The following is a 24,509-nucleotide window of genomic DNA, read 5'->3' on the forward strand; positions in this document are numbered from 1 at the left end:
CATTATCAGATAAAAATTGAACATTGAATCTATTGGGCCAAAATTCTATTTGTTGGTAAAATGACTTGATCGTGTATGTGCGTATGGGGGGGGGGGGGGGCATTGTGATTATGTGGTTTTTGTCTCTTTGTTTTTTGCCTTGAACTAATAAGCTAAGTTAACAGTTTTTTATTTTAATTCTTTTCTCAACTGACTGTATTTTAGAGATGAAAAATACCTGTATATGTCACAAATTCATTACAGAACTACTTCTGCTAAGTCCAGTCACCCCTCTGAATCCTTCTCAACACAGTTTGCTGGGCCAAAATTACTGTTTGATTCAAGTTTGCTATCAAGATAAGAAGCAAAGATTTTTTTTTAATACCAAGATAGGATAAAAAAATAGACTTCTACTTACTCTGATACCAGGACAGAACCATGAAATGTTGTATAAACTCTGCTAAAAGTTACTCAGGCCCAATTACCATGCAGCTCATTTGCATTTATATTGTGATCTCTGTATAAGCATTGAGCTCACGCTATGCTCTTGGTGGTGGCTGACACAGCCGAGGCACTCATTAATGTTTTGATCAGGAAGCTTCTAATATTGGAATGTGTGTTGAAAGAAGAGCTTGCAAAGTTAGGTGGCCACCTACCATCCTTTCTGCCTTACAGAGATTAAACACAGATTTAAATCACAACCACAGCAGTGTTCCTGGTCGTACCTGTACTGCCTGTCATTGCTCAACCTGATTTTGACATTAGAAAAGTAGACTAGAGCCCTGGCCAGTTTGGCTCATAAAGTGTCGCCCGCAAACCAAAGGTTGCGTGTTCGACTCCGGTCAAGGGCACGTACCTTGGTTGCATTTCGGTTCCCAGCCTTGGTCGGGGTTATGGGGGAGACAGCAAGTCAGTGTGTCTCTCTCATGTCGATGTTTCTCTCTTTCTCTCTCTCTCTCTTTCCTTCCCTCCCACTCTAACGGAAGATAAATGGAAAAATATCTTCAGGTGAGGATTAAAAAAATAATGGAAGAGTAGACTAGAACCTGAATCACACTATCTACTAGAAAATCAAATGAATGAAACGAGTAGTCATAATTATAATTCTACCACTTATTGAGTGTACACGCAGCCTCATGCTGAGCACTATCTCCTTTAATTATCAACCACAATCCTGTGTGATCCTATCTCAGCACCCATTTTACAGATAAGAAAAATGAAATTCAGAGGAGCGAATGAACCTCCTCAAGACCACATTGTTACCAAGCAGCAAAACTGGGTTGGACTCCATCTGAGTCAGGAGCCTAAACGTTCAATCATCCCGTCTTACCTTTCAGGCAGACAAAAAAAAATAAAAATAAAATAAATACTCATCTAATAAACTCCAGGAGAGTAAGCAGTAAATCTCAGAAAAATATGAAAGGGAATAAACAGCTAACAACTGTGGTTTGGTATAGTATTTGTCTAGCCTCTGCCTGGTGGGTTAACCGTGGACAAACAGAACTTGCAGAAAGAAAAGGAAGAAGCTGGCTATGAAAAGGTGTCTTTCCTTCCTCACAGAACACACTGGGGTCCTCTTAGATGGTTACTTTAGACTCATCTGAGTCCACTCTTTGTGTAAACATTTTAAATTTTTGAGCAAAGGAAATCCTCAAAATACATTCCCCCCTTTCCAATCCATGACTACTTTTTATAAAAAGGTCAAGGGGCCGCCTCCTGGGAGGGAGGGGTACCATGGCCCACTTTTCCCATTGGTAGCAAAGGATCTCAGGTACTCCATCCACAGGTCCCTCATGACCAAGAAGCATCATTTTGGGAAATCGGCCAAGGCTAAAAAGGGAAACTAAGGCCCAGAAATGACGCCATGCCATGATGTCAAGAACAGACAGAGAAAAATCTCTCCCCTTTGCATCATGAGTACAAGATGAGTAGTCCCAAACATCAGTTCATTCACTTATCAACGTCACTGTTTTTGCATTATTCACGGTCACCTTTACAAGGAATAAGTGATTCGTTTTCTTTAAAGTGACTCTTTTATCCTTCAATAAAATGTAAAACACTATTTCATATCACCACCCAAACGAAAGCCAGTATACCTTGCCAGAAATAAATGGTGACTATCAGCCTAAAATGGGTTGAAAACACAGCTGTTCCTCTCAGTGGTTCAATTCTGGCTGGATATTTTGTCTGCCGAAAGCTCTCTCTCTCTGATAAAAAATATTAGCAAGGGTTAGAGAGGTGTTAGAGACATAACAGTAATACAGAGAGATGTTCTCTTTGACATTCGAAAGGCTGGAATGGGTTTGAAAGGAAAATTACATTCACCCTCTACGATTCGATTACATGAAACAAGTCCATACAGCGCCCCAAAGGACCTCATACACGCTGAGAAACACTATCTAAACCCCTGCTCTCTTGCGCCCCCTGGATGAACCACATAACAAACCTTATCAAGGATTCGCAGTCAGTGACGCACCTGGGAAGCTTCCAGTGGAGGAGACATTAGCACTTCTTGAAATCAATGGTCGGAGCTCCTGTTCCGAGGTACATGGGGCATAAAGAACTCCCTCCTTGGTTCAGCACACCTTGTATCTTAGAAACACTGTTCCCCAAAAGTTCGTCGTTGAGGGAAAATCTAGTATGCAACCGCTTCTCTGAACAGAAACTCTTATGTTATTGGGAAATCTCTAAAGAGATCCCTCAGATCCTGGGTCTCTCTTTTAAATGACAGGAGCACCATGTCTCTGCACTGCCCACTACAAAAGCCACCTGTGGCTACTGAGCCCTGGGCGTCGGGCCCAAGGTGGAACAGCCGGTGAGTGCGAAACGCGCACCATGCATAGAAGACTCAGCCCACCTGTCTAACGTATCATAAATAATGTTCTATTGACTACATGCTAAAATGGCAATATGGCATGCAGGCTATGGAAAGTGTATTCTTAAAATTAATTTCATCTGTTCCTTTAACCTTTCTATTGTGGCTACTTACACCTGTAACATTATGTACATGGCTTGCATTCTATTTGTGGGATTAGGTGTGAGATGTTTATTGGGTCAGTGTCAAGTAAGCTGCTCTCTGCGGCTTCTTGCTGATGATCAGTCTACTGATATAGAAGAATAATTCCCTAAAATCGCAACCAACTATAAAAATAGGCCCTATAATTTTACGAGGTAAAAGTCACTGGTAGGTAGTTAAAAAGCTTTCCTGCCTCTATTCAGCCTTCTTCTCTATTAATAACCTTGATAATGATGTTAGAAGATAAATAGCTCACTGTCTTTAAAGTTAGAAAAGAAGGAAAAAAAAGATTTCACGGCTCATCTGTGTATGGATAAAGCGATCCAATTTTGGAGCAGTCCAAACTTGTTCCCTAATCAAAAATATACTTTTAATGAGATTTTATCTTTGATTGAAAATGTAAGCCTGTAATGAACTGCTAGATCATTAATCTTCTTCTGGGCTTAATTTTTATTTATTTTAGCTCCCTGATGTTTTTGATATGGAGTGCTTAATTTATGCTGGCCATTTGAATTTTTCTTTTTGGATCTTTTGATGTGGGTCCCCTTTTGAGGCAGTAAGTCCATGTCGAACTTACAGTAACAAAATTAAGACATTTAGCCCTAGCCGGTGTTGCTCAGTGGTTAGAGCGTCAGTCTGTGCACCAAAGGGTCTCAGGTTCTAAGGGTCAAGGGCATGTAGCTGGGTTGCGGGTTTGATCCCCAGTCCAATCGGGGAGTGTGCAGGAGACAACCAACTGATGTGTCTCTCTCACATCGATGTTTCTCTCTCCCTCCCTTCCACTTTCTCTAAAATTCAATGGAGAAAATATCCTCGATTGATAATTAAGCAAAAAATTAATTAATTAATTATTAAAGATGTTTCGTCTCCATAGAAATATGACATGCACATCTGTGTCTTCATGTGTACTTACACAGGTCAAATGTTACTGCAGGGCCTCACATGTGTTGGTCACCTGTAATTACTCGGCAGCTGGGCATAGCTGAAGAACAAACGGTCTTCGGGGTTGCATGCACCTCACTCACTGTGGGCCTCTGTGAGTTTAGCGCATTCATTTCATCCTTCTGGGGCTTAATTTCTTCATCTGAAAAAAAGGTGTCTATCTCCTTTTTAGTAGGGCATGCAGATTAAATGCATCATGCTTAGAAAGCACGGGGCACTGGTCTTGTGAATAGTAAATATTTAGTACTCAAGAGCAGTTGTTATTCGTTCTGAAGTCTCTTCCTCTTCCGGTTCTGTGCGGGAACACAAGTTATCTGGAGGGTGTCCAGGCGATTTTACCCCCAAGGGCACGGGCCCAGGTCAGGCCCTTCCCACCTCCCCTCTGCATTGCTCTCACACCGTTATTTACTACTGAGAGTTGGCCTGGGGCCAGGACCCCCCCGGAGGAAGTGCTACAGATGCAAAAAGGAAGGGCTCAGAACGTCCCAGATTTGTAGGAAGGTGGGATGGTATTCTGTCTCCAACCCACCTTCTCCCCAAACCTTTCAGATCATGGCAGGCCTTCCTCAGAACTCCCAGTGACTCCACGTCCGGCCTCTTGGGCCAATGTTCTCAAGGCTACCTGGATCACCTTCCCCCTGCACTCTCGGCGTCTGATCCCAGTTGACCTAGGGAAGGAAGTGTGTGTGTGCATGTGTGTGTGCACACATGTGTACGCATGTGTGTGTGTGTGTTCTCTCCTGTGCAACATCCTTTCATCTGCTTTTGATAAAACCAACCCCTCTCCTCCTTGTCTCTCTTCAGTTTTCTTTTTGGAGACCCCTTTCCTCCCTTTTCCGATGGAATCCATATGGAGCTGACACTGACCCTAAGTTCCAGGGATCCACAGGGGACGCGGGCCTAGCCATAGCCAGCCTTCTGCATCTGTGGTGTCAGGAACTGGTGTCAGCCATGGGCACAGGACCCACACCTGCCTAAGCCCAGGACTGTGTCAGTCAGCTGGCCAAAGGTGAGTCTGGCACTAATCTCTGGAGCCACTGTGCTTCACTTGGGAAGAGCCTGCCTGAAAGTAAGTTGACTCCAAGATAAACAGACCCAGAGGTGGAGACAGGCATCGTCCTGGTGACATGTTATGAGCTCCTGGATCTAGCCAAACCTGAAGCCAGCCAGCCCTGGATTTTCAGATGTGGAAGTATATCAGTTCCTAGGGCTGCTATAACAAATCACCACAATCTGGGAGGCTTAAAACAACAAAAATATTTTTTTCTCTCAGTTATGGAGACCAGAAGTCGGAAACCAAGGAGTCAGCAGACTAGAATTCATCTGAAGGCTCCAGGGCAGGGTCCCTCCTTGCCTCTCCTATCTCCTTGTGCTTGCCGGCAGCCCTTGGCTCTCCTGGGCCCGTGGTCTCATCACTCCTCTTTCTGCCTCTGTCCTCAGCATCTTTGCATCCAAATCTTCCTCTCCTTTCTCTTATAAAATCACCTGCCATGCACTCCTTGCACACATTTACTCCTCCAAAGTCTACAAGTAGCTTTACCTCCATCACTGACTTGGCTATTATCATTCTCTGTCCAGAGCTGTGCATTGGCCTTTTATGTACATATGAATATCTCATCTCCTGGATTGACTGCAGAGTTCTGTCTTTTAAAAATATATGTGTTTTTTATTGACAGAGAGACAGGAAGAAAGAGAGAGAGAAACATCCATCAGCTGCCTCCTGCACACCCCCTACTGGGGATCAAGCCCAAAACTTGGACATGTTTTCTGATCAGGAATTGAACCAGGACCTCTCAATCCATGGGACAACCCTCAATCCACTGAGCCACACCAGCTGGGCTAGATTTCTGTCTTTGAATTCATTCATAGTTCTTTCTCTACCCCAGGCAGGAAAAAGGAGCCACATTCCTCCTTCTTTTGCCTTCTGTTCTATTCGGACCCTCAGTGGATTGCATCATGCCCAGCCACATTGGACAGAGCAATCTACTGAGTCTACTGGTCCAAATGCTATTCTCATCTGGAAACACCCTCATTGACTCATGAAGAAATAGGATGTCATTTGGTCATCCTTTGGTTAGTCAAGTTGACACATAAAACTAACCATCGCCATGAGTTACTTTCTAATTCTCAAATCATACATTAGTAAAATTATGTTTGACTATAAAAAATAAATATCTTTCTTCTCCCATACAAATTTTATACATGATCATAATCAGAAGCACATGCTACCTTATGGAACATATTTCTATTCAACGTTCTATGTGTTATTAGTCCTTGGACCTCTGACACATGCAAATTGATCATTTTAACAGCCATGTAATACTCCATCATGTTCTGAGTTCAATATAATAAGCTCAAGATTGGGTATTTAGGTTATTGTCAATCTTTTGACATTGCAATGAAAGGAAAACGGTGCTTTCATTTAGGTGACATTTTGTTTCAGTTAAAACAAAATGAATTCATAGAATTAATTCATAATAATTCATGGGCTTAAGATTGGGATCAAAAGAATACTTATCTGCATGGTTGTTCATAGACACAGGGACTCTGGTTTTTAACTGACATTCACTAAATTGCAACAAGACCAGTAGAAACAAACAAACAAAAAATGAAGAAGCCAGCTTCATGGCAACCTAATCAGAGTGGGAAGAGGGAACATTCTCATTTTATGTTAATGTGGCTAATTTAGTAGGTAGAAATTGGTACCTCACAGTGGCTTTAATTTGTACATTCATGCAGCTATCGAGGACAGGTGCTCACCATGCGCCTGCGTCCACTGATGAGTTCCTTTGCGTGACTTTTCTGTTAGCGCCTTCGTGATCGCTCTCAGGCTTCTGTGATTCCCCATGAAAACATTCCATCATAGGGGCAAAATTAATATTTGTCCATGTGTGAATCGATGCGTTGGATCAACAGAAAAACCCAATCTGAAAAGATCAAACTAAAAACTACGGTTTTCTGTTATTGTAATGTAGGGTGCTATTTTGAGGGGATGCCCAGATGCACTTCGAGTTTTCAGTTGTTTCTCTGACTTGATTCTCTGGGGGCCACAGGAACCGGTGACCTCACTGGCTCAGACACAGAGAAGCTGGGAAGCTCCCGGCTGAGTCAGGTCCTGCGAGCAGGCTCCTGACAAGCACTGGCTTCCTCCCTCCGCTCCCTGCACCTGAGCTTGCGATCTCTACTGTTCTCAAGGATCTGTTCTCCAGTCCACCCAGCAAACATCCTGGTTAAAAAGAAAACATAGCCCTGGCTGGTTTGGCTCAGCAGTTAGAGCGTCAGCCTGCAGTCCAGAGAGACCCGGGTTCGGTTCCCACTAAGGGCTCGTACTGCGGTTGCAGTTTGTCCCCCCCGGCCCTGGTTGGTTGTGCGGGTGGCAGCCACTGGATGTGTCCCTTTCACATCGAAGTTTCTCTCTCTTTCTCTCTTCCTCTCTCTCCCTCCCACTCTATCTGAACAAAAAAATGGAAAAATGTCCTCGGGTGACAATAAAAAAAAAAGAAAACATAAAAAACCTTTGCTCAACCAGATTCTGAAAGTGTTTGGTTTGCAGAGGCCACAGCAAAAACGAAAGCATTTTTGAAGACTTTATACAAAAACAAAGACTAACCCAGAACTGGATTAAAAAAAAAAAAAAAAAGCCTCCGTAAAATAACAACTCAGTATAAAACGTGCATGGGCTTGTGTGTGTGTGCATAGGCACATGTGTGTGCACACATGTGTGTTTGCACAAGTATGTGTGCATTTCCCCCCCCGCATCCTGGGATTCTGCTGCCGTGGCATCACGTTCCGTCAAAAATTACTTCAGCAGCCTGGCTGCTGAGATGGATGACACAGTCCCTGCGTTCTCTGACCTTGATCAACACGAGGAAGATTTCAGCTGAACGGTGCAAAAGAGCTGGGACCACATAAATCACGTTTGGACAAGGCTTTCCATCTGAAGCATAAAGTCGCCATCACATATCAAGAAGTGGAATAATGCCCCAACTGAGAGAAAAAAATTAATTAACGCTCACTCTGTCTATCATAAAAGAACTGGTGGCCTTTTTTTTTTTTTTCCCCCGCCCAGAAGAGGTGACAGAGCTTTCTGAGAAAACTGGCTCTGCACGTAATTAAGCGTTTTCTCAATCCATTGGAACTCAGCGTTTACGGAGAGAAGCATCACTAAAAATTAGACAAAAAGAATAGATTTCTTTTAAGCGAAATAAATGACAAGTGAAAACAATAGCTATAATTAATGGTATTAAAATGTAAGCAATTCAGTTCCGATGAATACATAACTTCAGAGAGATGGCAAATATCATTATGAATAAATCACACCTTTAAAATGGAGGCATCAAGGACATAATCCTACCTACCTGAGGCTGAAGTCAGGTAAGGTTTCACCAAAATGTAACGGGCAGGGTGGACTTCTCAAGGGCCTAGGACAGTGTGGCTACACATGCCTGATCTAAGGCTCTTAAAATGCTTCCACGCCATTCACCACCTATAAAAATACTGGTCCCTGATAGACGATGCAAATTCATAACAGAGAAGCAGGTGAGCCTAAAAGTCAAAACCAACTCCTGAATGCAACAGAAGCATGACATGTCTGTCTCCTCTTCATCTTTGGGCTTAAATACAGAGCAGCTGGGGTTTGCTTCTCTCCTCAGTTTCAGATTCTGTGCCAGGAGCGGCCTATTCCCGCCACACTCACTGAACCCCTGCCTTCAGCCTGGGCAGGCATCACTAATCTATCACGCACTCTTGCGAGGAGAACCCACATCTCAGACTCCTCATTAACACAGTGGCTTTGTAGCCACTATCCATCCACGATGACACCAGAGATCGAGTCTGTTTCCAATCCCAGGCTTACATGTTTAGCTGTTTTCCATCCCTCTCTGCGTGCCTTCACCCAGATTGGCGAGTGCCCACAGGACACACCCAACCCCAGACCTGTCGTGGGAGACCTGGTGTCTAGTTCCAGCTTTGTACTGCCTTTACTGTTCTACTTCGCAACCTTTTGGATGCCACCCGAGATCTATGAAACTGAGACAGAAGGAAAGAAGAGGAGGAGAAAAGTGAATATAAGATGCTATAAAAAGGTGGCTTACATGTATCATGCCAAGCCAGGAGGCTGAATATTAGCTCATTGCATTGCACTGTGTCCCCAGAAATTAACCACTCTCATTCCCTCCCTTTGATGTGAGAACTTAAGCATCTGAGAGGTTACATGACCAGGAAGTGACCAAGCTGGGATTCAAACCCAGGCCTTTGAGAATCCTGAGCTAAAACTGTGATGTATTAGATGAGCTTCCCAAAGCCACCTTCAAGGCTGATGGGAGGGCTCATCAGTGAAACAGCCTGATCTCCCTCAGTAGCTTGGCACTGACTCTCGCTCACATCTCTGTCCGTGGCACTGCGGAGAGTGCCAGCACCCCTCTCCACCATCAGAGGCTAAATGAGCTCCCCACCACATCCATTTCAGAAGCTCTTCCAGTTTTTACGTGCCTTCCCCATGCCCCAGCCCACCACCCCCTTCCAATTGTCCTAAAAGGCATGAAAGAGGAAAACCTAACTAACAGCTCATTTTCAAAGTTTCATAAAAGAGGAACGTGTCAGGGAACCTGCAGATAAAATATAAAAGGCAGGTGCAGAGACCCGTCCTGGAGGAAGAGGGCCTGGTCTACAGAAATAACAGCCACGCAGAGCAGCGAGGTGCCGGTGGGAAGCACAACGTTTTGATCATTCTGGAGAGCAGACCGTGGTGGGCCCCGACATAATTCACTGGGCTGAGTGATTAGGAGGCGGTTAAATGCAGAGACACATCACAGAGGACCATTTAGCATTGGCCCGGGTTATCTCTGTTCCGGTGCAGGCTCTGTAACAATCATTCTCATGAAGAGAGCTACCTTTTACTTGTGTGCTGGGCACTGAGCACTGAGCATGTGCAGCAGGCAGGGCCAGGTATCATATTCTCCTGAGCAGCATCTCCAGCAGAAGTGGTGGTGCAGACTCGAACCCAGACCACCCAGGCTTCAATACACTCCTACACTTACTACCTGGTTGATCTCAGGCACATGCGTTCACTCCGCTCTCCCTCATTTCCTTATCTGTAAAACAGGGATGCAGAGTGCGTGCATCGCCAAGGATCTTTATAAAGATTCGTAACAGATTGCTCATGAAGTGCTCAAACAGCGCCTGGAACATGGCACGTGCTCATTGCCAGCTGGTTGCAGTCATCATTGACCAGGTTCTCGCCCGGAAAAACCACCAGGTGAGGAGGGTTACCTTTCAGGACTCTACTTTGAATTCATTTAAGTCATTCAGCTGGGGCCCATCCTACCGCCGGTTGTGGGTGAGGGCAGACAGACAGACAAGCAGAGGTCCGCTATCTGTAGCTCAGTACGTGGGCTAAGCCAAGGAGCAACACCCCTGGGAATTGTGCTAAAACTACTGAAAGAGAATTTCTCTCTTTCCACAGGTAGGACTTAAGCCTATAGCTAGTGGTCACCATCTCAGCACCTCATTTACATTTTAAACACCAGGGTCCAGCAATACCAGAAGGCAGACTAATTTTATTGGTATTGCATGAGACGGCTGTCTTTTTCTCTCTCTCTGTAAGCTGGTCCAACCTGACTTTCCACTATGCCATTGAAGATGTCCTGACTAAAGCAGCCCAGAAAATACACGTGGCCTGTGTTATCTGCCCCCATGATATAGGTGTGTGTCTGTGCATCAGAAAGCTAATGGGAGTTTCCCAAGGCTTCTCAACTTATAATGGGCGGAGCTGGGATTCAAACCCAGATTGACTACACTGTCTTTTGAAATAAACTATGTAGACGTGAACAAAAATGCTGAGGAATTCTTGGCAGCAAACAATTTGGGGGGGTCAGTGTCCCTTTCTAGAGTGGACTTCCATCACCTCCTATTTGAGGTTCCAAACACATCATTCCAGACACACACTGGGATATGTCATCTCTACTCTCGGTGGAGTAAAACTAATGGAGGCTGGCCATCGGTGGCCATGGGTGCAGCTCATGGTGCCCTGTCTCCTAGCAGAAAAGAGGGGTGCACACCAAACCCCACCTCGGTCTCAGCCATAAATCCTTGCTGAACAAAGGAGCTGAGGCAGGTCTGCAAACATGAGTCGCTTGGCTGGCGCTAAATGGCACCTTCTTTGGCTAGAGATGGTGGAGGGAGAGTGAGCTGCTGCTCTGAACACAGTCAAACCACCGGCCAACAAGTGGATGGGAATTCACTGGGAGTGAGCGCCTGGCCGATAGGAATGATGGTTAATAATCCTGAGAAAATTCACAGTTCTGGGAAATCGCGAGAGAGATAGCCGCTGCACAAACAGAATAGCCAGGCCGCCCAGATACCGGTTTTGCTGGTGTTAAATGACTCTGACCTGCGCCTTGGCCAGGGATGGTGGGGACGCGGTGACCTGCCAGAGTTCTCACTGGCCAAGCACAACTGTGAGCAAGGGGACACCTTGAGGCAGGGGAACTGTCTGTGTGCATCTGGTTATTTCACAGGCTCAGAGCACACGCCGTGTACCGCAGACTTCATTCTGTGATCAAGGACAAAACACGCCCCTTGCTTATCAGGCTTCAGATGACTTGGCCCTTGCCTGCTTCCCAGCCTCCTCTCAAGCCACACACCTCTCTCCGGTTCCCAAACCGTGCCACACCTCCCCCTGCACACTTACATCACTGAGCCCCATCCAGGAGCCTCTCCCCCACTTCCCCTGCAATTGTAACTCACCTATCCTTCTTCAGGGATACTTCAATTTTCATTTCCACAACTTTGAGGAATCTTGGAGTGTCCTCCCATTTAATGCATACATATATAATCAGCCTTAAACAAAGGGCATTTGGAGCAAAAAAGAAACCAATCCCCCTGTCAGTGCCGTGAGTCTCACCAAATGGTGCTCACTGCGGTTTTTGCCCATCTGCCTTGAAGATCTCATTTCGGTCTTTAATGAGCCCTGGTCCATGAACGCTTGCCATCCCTGGGAGAGCCCCTCTGTAAGGAGTGTGTCTTCTCCTCCGTCTTTGTTCTGCCTGTCAGAGCCCGAAGGGCTAATCCACTGCCATCCCCACAGCAAGAGATCAGTGCTAATAGAAACCAACTCTGGTGACGGTTTTTGCTCACTTTCAACCTCACCGGCATCCAAGCCTCTGAAATCCAGGAGATTAATTTATTGTCTGTGTTTATCAGCTCGTCTATTCACGGCATCAGTTGTACACAGATACTTAAGCTGGGCAGTGTCTGAGATGTTCCTGGGTGGAGCTGGCCATGACCCATGGAAGAGACCCATCCACGTGGGTAGGACTGATTGACTCTCAGAAACCCAGACCTTCCTCTTCCTGCCTGGCGCTAGTTCAGACTCCTGCCCTCTGGCCCAGCCCCTAATTCCACCCATCTCGTCCCCGTCTAAGTCCCCCTTGCAGACACATAGGGTTTGAAACTCCCCAAAGGCAAACCCAAGTCTCTCTTTGGATTGCAAACCCACCCTCAGGAAACAGTGTTTCTTAAACTCTGGTTCATTGAAATCCACATACACAATTTTTCTGTATCAATCTGACTTTCATTAGATGAACTCAGTTCTTTGTTCTTGATAGATTCGTTAAAATTATGCAACTACATCTTAAGTAGACTTTTTAAAAAGGAGATAGTCGATGGAAGTCCATGGAAAGAGTGGTATCCTTTGTCATGTGCAGACTATAACCCCAACCAAAAATAAAACAATGTTATTAAAGTATAGCTACGTATTACAATTGCCTGTCAAGAGTTCTGGGTCTCTTGGTTGCGAAGGTGGATTCCCAACTGTTTGAAACCTTTTGGGTTTGTTAAACAAATTAGCAAACAAAACTCCAAATTATTTCTCCCTGATATAATCCCAAGATCTGAGAAATAACTGCCAAGAGACCCTTCCAGCTCTGCACTGAGGGTCCGGTGCATGGCCAGGAGCCACTGACGTACCCCTTCTATCGTATGAAACCCAAGTCACGCTTGGGCAATGCTGGCCTGCAGGGACGCGTGGTCCTCTGCCACCACGCACCTTTAAAAAGGGGACACCTGCTGCCAACCCAGCCCCAGTATTTCTTAGGGTCCTGGCCGACGTCACCGTGCAGCCAAGGCCTCCATCTTCACTCCACTTGTACTCGCCAGGACCGCCTCTGGCCCCACCTCTGGGCTCTGTCCGATCCCTTCTTTCCTCTTGACTCTCTCCCTTTGGCTGAGTTAGTCACACAGTTTCATCTCCTTGGTTCCATACCGATCTGGCCCTGTCCAGAGATACCTGTCCTCCCCTATCTCCACTTCCCCTGGGAGGGGAGACGGACGCCCAGCCCCAGTCCATTGGCACGGCACACACAACCCGTCACATGTTCTATCACCCCCGGGCCACCTAGGAGATGCACACTGGACCTCTACCTACCTTCAACATACCACGTTCTATGCATTGCCCATGAGACTTGGTCTGCAAGTCACAAGGCTTGTGAGTCTGTTGAACCCCTTCTGCACATAGGTTTGATTTGGTGTGTACAGTATTTTACACACCAGGGGTTTGACATGAAAATCCAGATGTTCAGAGTGGCTTAGAAAATGGCCACCCTGAACCTATATTCCACATGGCAACCGGTAGCTGGCTCTGGGGCCAGTTCTTGTCAGTCCACCACTGTCCCCACCACTTCCTCTTCCCCCGCGGTCACCCTCTGTCTCCCTGTGTCTCCCTTTACTGAGCTGTGATGGCTGCCTGGGCCCAGCAGACAGGTGAGTGTGTTATTTTCTGACCTGAGCCAAGCATCTCTTCCTCTCTAAAATATTCCCGAAGCCTCCTAGGCCCCGCTGGGGGCCCGTTTCTCTGAACCTTGCTAAGTTTCTTTTTAAAGGAATTCAACAACTGATGACATGGAATGCCCGTAGGTATGGACATTAGCAAACACCAAACAGAAGCAGCTACCGTGGGTTCTCATTTTGTGCCAGGAACTACACGTGCGGCTTCGCAGTGTTATCTTGTCAATGCCTCACATCAGCTTTTCCAGGGGATGGCATTATCTCCAAGTCCCAGACAGGCGAATGGAGACCGAGGTGGGGGAAGGGAGCCTCTCAGGTCGCAGAGCTGCCGAGGAGGATGAAAGCCCAGGACGGTCCAGCCCCCCAGCCTGTGGTTGCACCGACGGATCATGCTCACTCCTTCAGAGCACAAAATGTCTTACCCCTGCTGGAAATACAGAAGCTCGGAACCGAACCGGGTCTTTTGGAAACTGAAGCCAGTGCTGTACTTGGAGGTTACTGTCCCTTGTCCTCAAGACCAGAAACAGGGACCATCCTCCCACCAGGTGCCACGGGCTTGCCGGAGGGTCAGAATGGACGACGCTGTGTCGAGTCCCTACTGTGAGCCAGCCGGAGCTAGCACATCGGAGGCTGAAAGCTTGTCCCCAACTGGAAGCCACATCACTTACTCAGCAGGGGGTGAACAGCTCAGGCACACATTCTTCCATTGGAAAGGGCAGTTTGCACATCGTATAAATGTCGTTCTCTTTGTGTGTACATGCATGCGGGTGCATGTGTGTGAGCACTTGTGCGTGTGTGAACTCTGTGTGCATGCATGTGTGCGTGTGTGTGTGTGTGTGTGTGTGTGTGTGTGAGAGAGAGAGCGAGAGAGCAGAGTAGCACTATAACTAAGAGCATAGCCTCTAGGGGGAAAACCTGGGAGTTCAGATACTGACCTATCATGCAACGTGAGTGATCTTAGGCAAGTCACTTAACCTCTCTGAGCCTCTGTTTTTTTTCACCTTTAAGATATGGATCATGTTGGAACCTGCACACATAGCTGTTGTCAGCATCTGCAGGTACACACAATGGCTAATTTGAAGCATGGCGAAAGAAAAAAGTTCAGACCTCTCTCAGTATCACCACTACACAACAGTCTGCCTCCCCATCACCGTCAGCTTCCATCAGACCCAATCTGAGAGTCGCCGTAACTTGGAAAACCATGCAAACCCCTTGCATGCAGTTTCAGAGCAGATCGGAAATGGTTTAGCCGCGCAGGCCAGGTGGTAAGTGGCAAGAGGAAGCCTGGCAGTGTTGATGGCCTTTGACAAATGGGCTCTCACCTCCTCCTGACAGATTCTCTCCTGGACTGATCCATCAGCCTCTCCTCTCATCAACTGAACTGCACTCCTCATAAGAGCATTGAAAGGCAGATGGATTTTGTATCCCAAATAAAAATGAATTTGAATGCCTTCGTTCCCCACCAGCAGCACGGGCCCTGGAAATGCCCATCGCGCATGGTTGTGCCAGGCCGTGCAGTTGCTCTGAGTGACGGGTCGCCTCCTGTGACATTTGCTCACCCTGCCTGAGCTCCGTGGCATTCACCTGTGGGAGGAAACAGCCAATGCTACTTCCCTCTGCAGGTGGGAAACTCGACCAGCCTTTCCGACCTCCCCGGGACATCCTCCAGTGACTTCCAGAAATGGCCAGGAAGCCATCCAAGCCCAGGTCCTTTCACAGGGCCTCTGCTGATGTGTGGTCTTGGGAGCACAAGAGAAACGTAACGCAAAGCCTCACTACAGAATGCACCACAGACGTCTCCATAAACAGCCGGACAAGGTTCTCCAAATGACGATCTGCATTCTGTCTGCCCATGGAAAATAAACATGAAAAGAGAAATAGAGAAACAGGAGGAAAAAGAAAACCCTCTCCTGTCCACAGTCTCAGATTGAACCCAAACTCTGTGCCGACCAAGAAGAGCGATTTCCTATATTTAGAAGAGGGCTCTCTTTAACTCTTGAAATTCACTGTTTCTCGTCCATCATCATTTCTGGTCTAGGATCCAAGGGGAAAACAATTCACCTCCAGCAAATGGCCTCACTGAATGGATAAGGTGTGACATTCGAGGGGGCTGGCCGGAGAGACCCTACTAGATGTGAAAGAAAACTTGAGACCCTGTGTTTTCCAAAGTCCTTTTATCAAGAAGATGCTCCCAGCCACAGGCAAAGGTATAATGAATGTGAGCATGCGGGTATGTCCAGTGGCACACAGGACAGAGGCCATCGAGTCCCAGAGGCCTCACGCTACGGTCTCGCAATGGAAGGAAGGGAGCGTTGAGAACACACTAGTTCTCCGCCAGCGCACTCCGCATCCTGGAACCTGCCGGGCCACGGGACGGCCTCTTCAGAGGCAGGCTGACTTATTATTGTGGCACCTCTGTCATCTCCTGTCACTTCAGTTCCACTTAATCAAATGACTGATGGTGTCAGAAGCATTGGGGTTAAATGCAGAGGGACACCCACACATGCAGGACCGAGCATCCATGTCCACGGTGCAATTTCCTCATCACCCATCAGGGTGGCAGAGGAACAGGAGCCAGTCAGGGAACAGGGGCAGTCACTTCAGCTGCATGGTGTGTCCACGTCCTACGGGGGTGGGGGGGGCTGCCCCCACACCAGCGGTTAAGTTTTGCATCTTGACTTTTTCTTTGAGAGACAGGACCTTCACATACAAACCACCTCCAAGACCTCACCCCTGCTTCCAACCATGAGGAGACCCCAGAGAAGCCACAGCCCCAATGCTCACATCACCAAAGAAGAAATAAATCACAAAAGAATCAAGGCAGGAAGCAAAGTTTCGTTGGACAGAAGACATGAAAGTCCCCAGGGAGGAAGACAGCGAGAACAGAAGTAGGTATTATAGTAGTCGTATCTCTGGAAGTCACCACCAAAGGTGGAGTTAATTCACGAGTCATTAGTCATATGAGGTCAAGAAAACAACAGCAGCGCAGTTTAGAAACGAGGCCTGGTTTGAAATGTCTGCCTCAACCCACCAGTCCGTGACAAGCACAGAAACCCATGTGTGTGCTGTCCATGTGTTACTCGATTTGGGGGAAACGGAAGCCACGTTCAGAGTGATCGGCAGGACTGCTGCCCACTGGTGAACACCACAAAGCCGCCACCGTCTCAGGGCCTCGTTCTCATCGTGATGTGGGAATCGAGGCAGCTCATTTATATTGTGGGTGACAGAGCTGATGCTGTTTTAACAGTATCAGTTCTTCTGACATCTTTCAAACAATATTGGCCAAGAAAGTGGAAACAAAAGAAAGACAGAGCCCGGCTGGTGTGGCTCAGTGGTTGAGCATCACCCATGCACCAAGAGGTCGCTGGTTCGATTCCCGGTCAGGGCACATGCCCAGGCTGTGGGCTCGATCCCCAGTGGGGGGCATGCAGGAGGCAGCCGATCAATGTTCTCTCTCATTGATGTTTTTATGTCTCGCTCTAAAAACCAATAAGAAAAAATAATTTTTTTATAAAGAAAGAAAGAAAAATTATTGGGCAGGAACACAAGAATTCCATACACGTCCAAGGGAAGGAGAAACATCCTGAACTCGGAAGCAGGACAGAGAAGGTGCGTCCGCCGTATGAGAGCCGCGTGGCTGGGGCAGGTCACCGAGGGCTGGGCTGGTGGGGACAGATGACACATGCGGTGGACACATGTTCAGCCCCCGTGGTGGTTCCGTTTGCCCGACGCACAGGGCACCTGCCCACGAGCCTACCAGCATGAAAACACACGGCGAATGCAGGTTGAATGGAAACACCCTCGCCTGCCGGTCAGAGCAACGGGCAGCTCCAACCGAGGGAAGACCACGCAGAGGGAATGCAAGCTACCATGTCACCACTCCCTTCCATGGGAGGAGGTAACACTCCTTAAGAGAATGCACGGCAATCGCCTTTCATTGAAAAGCAAGGCTTGTTTGGAGGATTTTCCCACCACCTTGTTCATTGGCGGGGGACTGAGCTGTCACGTGATCGGGGTGGGCGCCTCTGCTTGAAGCAATCACGGGTTCGGCAATCACAGCGCAGGGGCAGAGAGACAGCTTTCGGAACTGGGGGAGGATGTCCAAGGCCGCCAGGAGATCATACCCTCACTTCACTTACTTGACCTCTTTGGATTCAAGGCATTAAAGGTAGATCTGATCTGCTTGGATGCGTTCCGCCACAGAAACGTGTGTGAACTCTTGTCAATAAAGAGACCGTGAGACTATTCCAGGGAAGGACCATGGTCTTAGGGTGCCTTTTTCTGAGGGGATCCACACCAAGTGTGACAAGAAGATACATGGGGGAGGGGGCTCTACATGTGGAGAACATATCTTCCCCTTGCCACCCCCCAAAACACCTCGTGTAAATAGATTCATGTCCCAGGAAGTTGCCACCGCTGAGTCTGCGTCATGATGGAAACCGAGGCAGACCCTTGATGGAACACAGGGACACAGCGGGAAAACCCCAACATCACACCCCCTGTATATACTATGTAACATTAGTGAACCATCCGCGATGTGGGACATTACATCTAATCATCGACAATATCCCGCTCCCACGTGAACGAGCTGACAGACAAACGGGCTGTCCTCCTGAGGAGGCGCTCTGACTTGCGTGAACATGGGCAGTGCCTTCCCTAAGGAAATGCAGCGTGCACTCCTCACCGATGCCGCCCGAAAGGACCCGGAGCAAGGAACGCAGGTGAGCGGTTGAAAGCACGGCTGTCTCGACGTGTCCGACACCGGCACGCGTGTCCCCTTCGCGAGCCAGTGCCCAGTGAGGCGTGCCTCCAACACGGGGTCCAGGTCGGCGAGTTCTTGTTTTGCTTGAAACCAAGACGATGGAAAATATCAACTTACCTCTCTGTCCTCTATGTCCACACAGGTATTGCGGTCGGCTTTGATATCCTGCGAGGAGGGAAGAGAGAGAGAGAACAAGGTCAGACTGTGGCCAGGCACAGGCGCAGTGTCGCTGACATGCTCTTTGAAGCAGCCGAGAGCGCCCTGCCTGCTGCTGCTCCCCACGTGCTTTTAGGAGCACGTGCCCTGGTGTCCCCGTGGGAGCCTGTGGATGTCATAACAAAGCTGCAGATGTGGGCGAAGGCAAATGCTAGGGATCGGAGCCCACAACAAAGAGAAGCTGATGGTTCATATAATAATATGCTCCTCAGAACCCTTTGTCACATCAGCAAAGACTTCCCTTAATCAGACTTAATGTCTCTCCCATTCCAGATTTAGGACAGTTAAATCATCCTCCTTTCAACACAAAACCACCACTGTCTATTCTATATCTCTCCATCCATCCATCCATCCATCTACCATCCATCCACCATCCATCATCCATCCATCCATCCATCTGTCCATCCATCCATCCATCATCCCTCCATCCTCCCTCCATTCATCCATCCATCACCCATCATTCATCCGTCCGTTCGTCCACCCATCATCCATCTGTCCATCCAACCATCCATCCATATTTATTGCACACCTACATTTTTACGCATTTGTCCTGTTGCTCGCGAACGTAATGGTGAAAAAAACAAAAGCATGGTTTCTATCCTCAAGGAACTCACCAGTTAGAAGGAATGGCAGACACACACACACACACACACACACACATACACACGCACACGAGTAACTGTGATGTTCATTTACTCATCCAAAAGCTACACATCAGTACCTCTACTGTCGGCACGGAGGGCTCAGTCACATACAAGACACATGGTGGGCCCTGCCCTGGTGATGCCTACATTCTGTTGGAAAAGACATGCATACAAAGAAATGCCAGTGCAAGCTTGCTTTTTGGGAAGAGGGTATGTTCTATGAAGAAACATAAAGCAGGGAGAAGAGGATGGGAAATGCTGAGAGTAGGAGAATAAAATGTCAAATTTTAAAGAGAAGCAGCAACAGAGTAAACGTTTGAAGAAAGTTATGGGATGAACCCTGGGGTCATCTGGGCAAGAGGCACCTCAGACAACTTGGACATGGTCAAGCTGGAGGAAGGAGGCCCCTGTGGCTGGAGGACAGTTAATTAGGGAAATAGTGGGGGATCAGGTCAGTGAAGGACCACACAGCATTACTGTTTTTATTTTAAGAAAATGCACATGAAATTTACTATTTTAACTGTTTTGCAGTGTGTAGTCCAGTGGCCGTGAGCACATTCACATTGTTGTGCAGCCATCACCACTACCCATCTCCACACACACAGATAATTTTTTTTCATTAATTGTCACCTGAGGATATTTTTCCATTTATTTTTAGATAGAAGAGGGGGGGGAGAGAGAGAGAGAGAGAGAGAGAGAGATCAACTGGTTGCCTCCCACATGACCCCAACTGGGGTGGCGGATCCAACTTGAAACCCTTCAGTTCATGGGCTGACATTCTAACTGCTGAGCCAAAACATCCAGGGCTGTGTAGGTACATTATCTGTATCTATATCTATATCTATATGTATCTATATATTTATTTAATCCTCACCTGAGGATATATAATTTTTATTGATTTTAGAGGAAGAGGAAGGGAGGGAGGGAGGGAGAAAGAGAGAGAGAGAGAAACACTGATGTGAGACAGAAACGTAGATTGGTTGCCTCCCACATGTGCCTAGATCAGGGACTGAACCCACAACCCTTCGCTGTGTGGGAAGATGCTCCAACCACCTGAGCCACCCAGCCAGGGCTGTCTTCAAACGTTCTCATTTTCCCAACATGAAACTGTCCCCACTGAACAAGTCCCGCTCGTCCCCCTTCCCCACGGCCCCTACAACCACCCTTTTCCTTGCTGTCTCTGCGAAGGGACCACCTGTGTTGCTCTACGGGCTGCATGACCACCTTCGCAGACCGCTGGCCGAAATGAGAACGTATGTTCTCACGGAGCCGGAGGCCGAAGTCCGAGATCAAAGTGCTGTCATGCGTGGTTCTGGTGAGACCTCTCTTCTAGGCTGTGGAAACACCTTCTCGTGGTGCCCTCACCTGCTATCTCCTAGGTGTGCATGAAGACAGCCATCTCTCTGTCTCCTCTTCTTACGAGGACGCCAGTCCTAGCACATTGCGACCCCACCCTTGCGATCTTATTTAACCTTAATTACCTCCGTAAAGGCCCTGTATCCAAATACAGTCATGTTGGAGGTTAAGGGGTTCAACATATGAATTTGGGGGGACAAAATTCAGTCTATAACACTCCTATAATATTAGCTCTTTGCTATGTGGCTTATTTTATTTAGCATCATGTCTCCATTCAAGGTTCATCCATGGGCAGCATGTGTCCGGATTTTATTCCTGACACAATATTCCATGATGTGTACAGACTGTGTTTTTTTGATCCACAAAAAATAGATGCTGGGTTGTCTCCGCCTTTTAGCTGTCGTGAGTAATGTTGCCATGAACACAGGTTCATGTGAACATATCTGCTCAAGTCCCTGGTTTCTCGTCTTTGGCATAAAGGCCCAGGCTGAAACACGGCATTGCCGGATCACAGGCTGACTCTTCTGGAGACTGTCTCTCACAGAGGCTGCATCACCTCCATCTCCGCCAGGGTACCCACGGGCTCCCATTCCTCCGTGTGCACACCAGGGCCTGTCTTCACTCAGAGGCTTCGAAGAGAGGACAAACACGATCTGACTTCAGTTTTAACAACAGACAGTGGAGAACCGAGAGTCACAGTGAGGAGTCAGGGATGGGGAAGGCGGGGTGGGTTGGTCAGAGGCTGGGCAGAGCCATCAGGTGTCCTGAGAGACGATGTAGACTGTGGGGATGAGCTGGAGGGCTGGAACCCTCCCTAGTGTGCTAGCCCTGGACAGGCAGGCCCCGTGGGGGTGGCAGGATGGTGCAGGGTCTGCAGGGCTCAGCAGGGCGCAGGTCAGGGCAGGTAAATCTGCCCTCTCCCCAGGAACTAGCTGGCTTGATTCTGCCCGTGCGTCATCAGAACAGGGTTGGTAAAGGCGGAAGATCATCCCCACAGTGGTTCATTCAGTGCAGCAGGTCCTGGTTCCGTGGGAATCAAGAGTGGAACAAGATGGGACCCTATCACAGGCGAAGATTTCGTTCTCCATGGAACAGACTCTTCACATTGGCTGAGTGGGATCAAGACAGTGAGCAGTGATGGGGTGCCCCTTTGGTGCCGGGGACAGGGCTGGGTGTGGTTTGTGCTTGTCTCTAAACACCCCACAACCAGCTGAGGTCGGCGTTCTTTAGTTCTGATGGTACGAACGTTGAGGAGACTGCTCCTGCAACTCGCCCCGGAGCTCACCTCTCTGTGCAGACGTGACTCTTCACACTTTTCATCCCTTCCAGGTGATTTTATTGCTTTTAGTCAAGGTGGATACTTCAGGCCCCGTGTCTCGCTGTTCTTGCTGTGGGGAGGGAGGGTCCTAGTGCAAAATCAACCACAGAGGAGGCACAGATGTGATTCCCAAAGTGCACTCCTCAATCGGCAGCATCCTCTGGGCACCTGTGTCAAATGCACATCCTTGAGCCCCATCCCAGACCTACTGAATCGGAAACGCCGGGGCCGAGGCCCAGGAATCTACATGTTGGCAAGCCCGCCCGGAGATCCCGCTGCAGGCTCAAGGCCGAGAGGCTACAGGCCAGTGGGTGGCGAGTGAGCAGTTCCCGTCCTGCCACCCAGACCGGTGCCGGACGGGTGACTGCACCAGCCAGCCGCCAGGCAGCCGTGGGCGCGTGCCCTGCCCCTCAAAGGCAGTCCCTCACCTGTAAGACAGGGGTGATGTGGAGAACGTGCTACACCCCAGCAACCACGCCACCATCAGGGAGCTGTCCAAATGCAACGCCTCGGCCTTCACCCCAGAGAGGCTGCGTCGGAATCTGCATTTTCACAGGTGTGAACGCTGAAGATTTGTGTCCCCCCCAAAGGCACAGGTTGAAGCCCTAACTCCCAGTGTGGCTGTATTTTGGAGAGCAGCCTCTAAGAAAATAAGTAAGAGTAAATGAGGTCCTAAGGGTGAGGCCCCCATCTGATAGGATTAGTGCCTTTCAGGGAAGAGAGGCCTCAGAGACTGCTCACGTTTTCTTTGTGGGCCCACAGCTGGAGAAGCTATATCAGGACCCGGAGAAGTGGCCGTCTGCAAGCCAGGAAGAGAGCCTCCCCTAGAACCCAACCCTGCCGGTACCCTGAGCTCAGACTTCCAGCCTCCACAACTATCAGGAAATAAATGTCTGTTGTTGAAGCCCTCAGTCTGTGCTATGTTGCCATGGCAGCCCAAGCAGATTAAGGCAAAGTTCCCAGCAGATGTGCAAGGCACGGTCCTAGGACACGGGTCACGGCTTTCTCACGCACACTCCTATGTTCACCGCTGAGGGCTCTGGCAGACCCTGGACCCCGAGTGAGCGACATGCCTCTTACTCTCACTAAGAACTCTTTGAAATCCTCCTCTAAGAACCACAAAGAGAAAGCAGCGATTAACTCAGTCTGGGAGTGATGAAAAGCATCGATTATTTTTAAACCTGAGATGCCATGTGAACACAAGGTAAAGAGTAGCTCCCTGTGGTTCTGGTGCAGTTCCGACCCGGGGACGCCTGCTCCCTCCTTTTCTCCAGTGAAAATGTGTTGCATTTGCAGGGAGAGGGCCACATCCGAGTTTGATTTATCCACGCTGAAGTGGCAGGTGTTAATCAACTGCCTAACAAAACCAGTGAACCAGAGGCAGGTTTTGTTTTTAATCTGCCACCGAGGTTCGGCGCAGGCGGCAGGAGAAAGCCATCTGGCGGCATCAGAACCCTTTCCCCAGATTATTCGATTTATTCTTGTCAGGATTAATTTACTAAGCCCGCGCCGGACTTTTTTATTTAGATGATATTGTTGGTTTGCCATCCGCTGCGGATCTGCACGGAAGGCGCCCCAGGGGACGGCACTTGCTTCTGAACAATGTTGGAGTCAAATTGGAAAAATGTCACTTTGGCGGGAACAAATTATTGTTCGAAGGGCTCCGCACAGAGCTGGTGTCTCCAGATGGGCTCCGGCCTGACCTTCTCTGAACCAGGGTAGTTCTGGTGGTGCCTCAGCCCTGCTCGAAGACTTCGCTCCGAAAAACAGCTCAACGGCCGACGCGCTCAGTGGGAGTTTGGAGAGATGCTCTCATCGTCAGCCAATTTCCCTGCAGAAGCCATTCACTCTCCTTTCTGCTGCAGGGACTCCTGACCGGTGACTCCACCGCTGGCGACCCACGGGTACCCACTGTGGGGGCGCCCTGCTTGGGTGCGCATCACTGGGCCTCGCCCCACGAGGCGTGAGCCCGTGCCTCAGTGTCCCCACCTGTGGACGAGGATGGTCGTCACGACCTCCTCGTGTGTTGTGAGGCAAAGATCTTAGCATATGGCAGCCATTGATCACTGTTGGCTGTCGCGGGTGACAGCCTCCGGACGTCTTTGCGAGGCCTGCTTCTGAGCGGACTTTGGAGAACTTAAAAATGTTCTGTTTTTAAGGTTTTCTCTTCTGAGGCTTCTGAGACATCAAAGCCTTTGCTTTGTGCTTTTCAGACGCCGCTTTCTCTCCCGGGAGAGGTTCATGTCCCTCGGCATTTGGTGTGTTGGTTGTTCCTAATGGTTTTTGTAGGTCAGGGTCACTTGTGGCCGCCATGGACGGACACCATCACCCTGGACCAGGGACAGCGTCGCTCACAGCTCTGAAGTCCCTGTGAGTCGATGGTCCCCGTGAACAGGTGGAGAGGAAGGTCTGCCGATGAGATCTGGGAGGCCTTGGAGAATTTGGAAGGTAGGAACCTGTAGTGAGTTGAATAGGAACCCCCAAAAGGTGTGC

At 48.5% G+C, this 24,509-nt stretch overlaps 1 protein-coding gene across 4 annotated transcripts in view; it reads right to left on the reverse strand.

The window, feature by feature from the left end:
- Positions 1-24,509, reverse strand: part of RBFOX1 (RNA binding fox-1 homolog 1) — a 1,464,646-nt gene that overhangs the window by 895,017 nt on the left and 545,120 nt on the right. For all 4 annotated transcript variants that reach the window (XM_036278891.1, XM_036278886.1, XM_036278889.1 and 1 more), the window contains one exon: positions 18,600-18,647. Coding sequence is in view for 1 of the 4 variants with exons in the window: in XM_036278890.1 (XP_036134783.1) it covers positions 18,600-18,647 (48 nt within the window). In the remaining 3 variants the exon portion in view is untranslated. The remainder of the gene's footprint in view (positions 1-18,599; positions 18,648-24,509) is intronic.

Source organism: Molossus molossus, unplaced genomic scaffold (assembly GCF_014108415.1).
Source record: "Molossus molossus isolate mMolMol1 unplaced genomic scaffold, mMolMol1.p scaffold_m16_p_3, whole genome shotgun sequence".
Classification (NCBI taxonomy): Eukaryota; Metazoa; Chordata; class Mammalia; order Chiroptera; family Molossidae; genus Molossus; species Molossus molossus.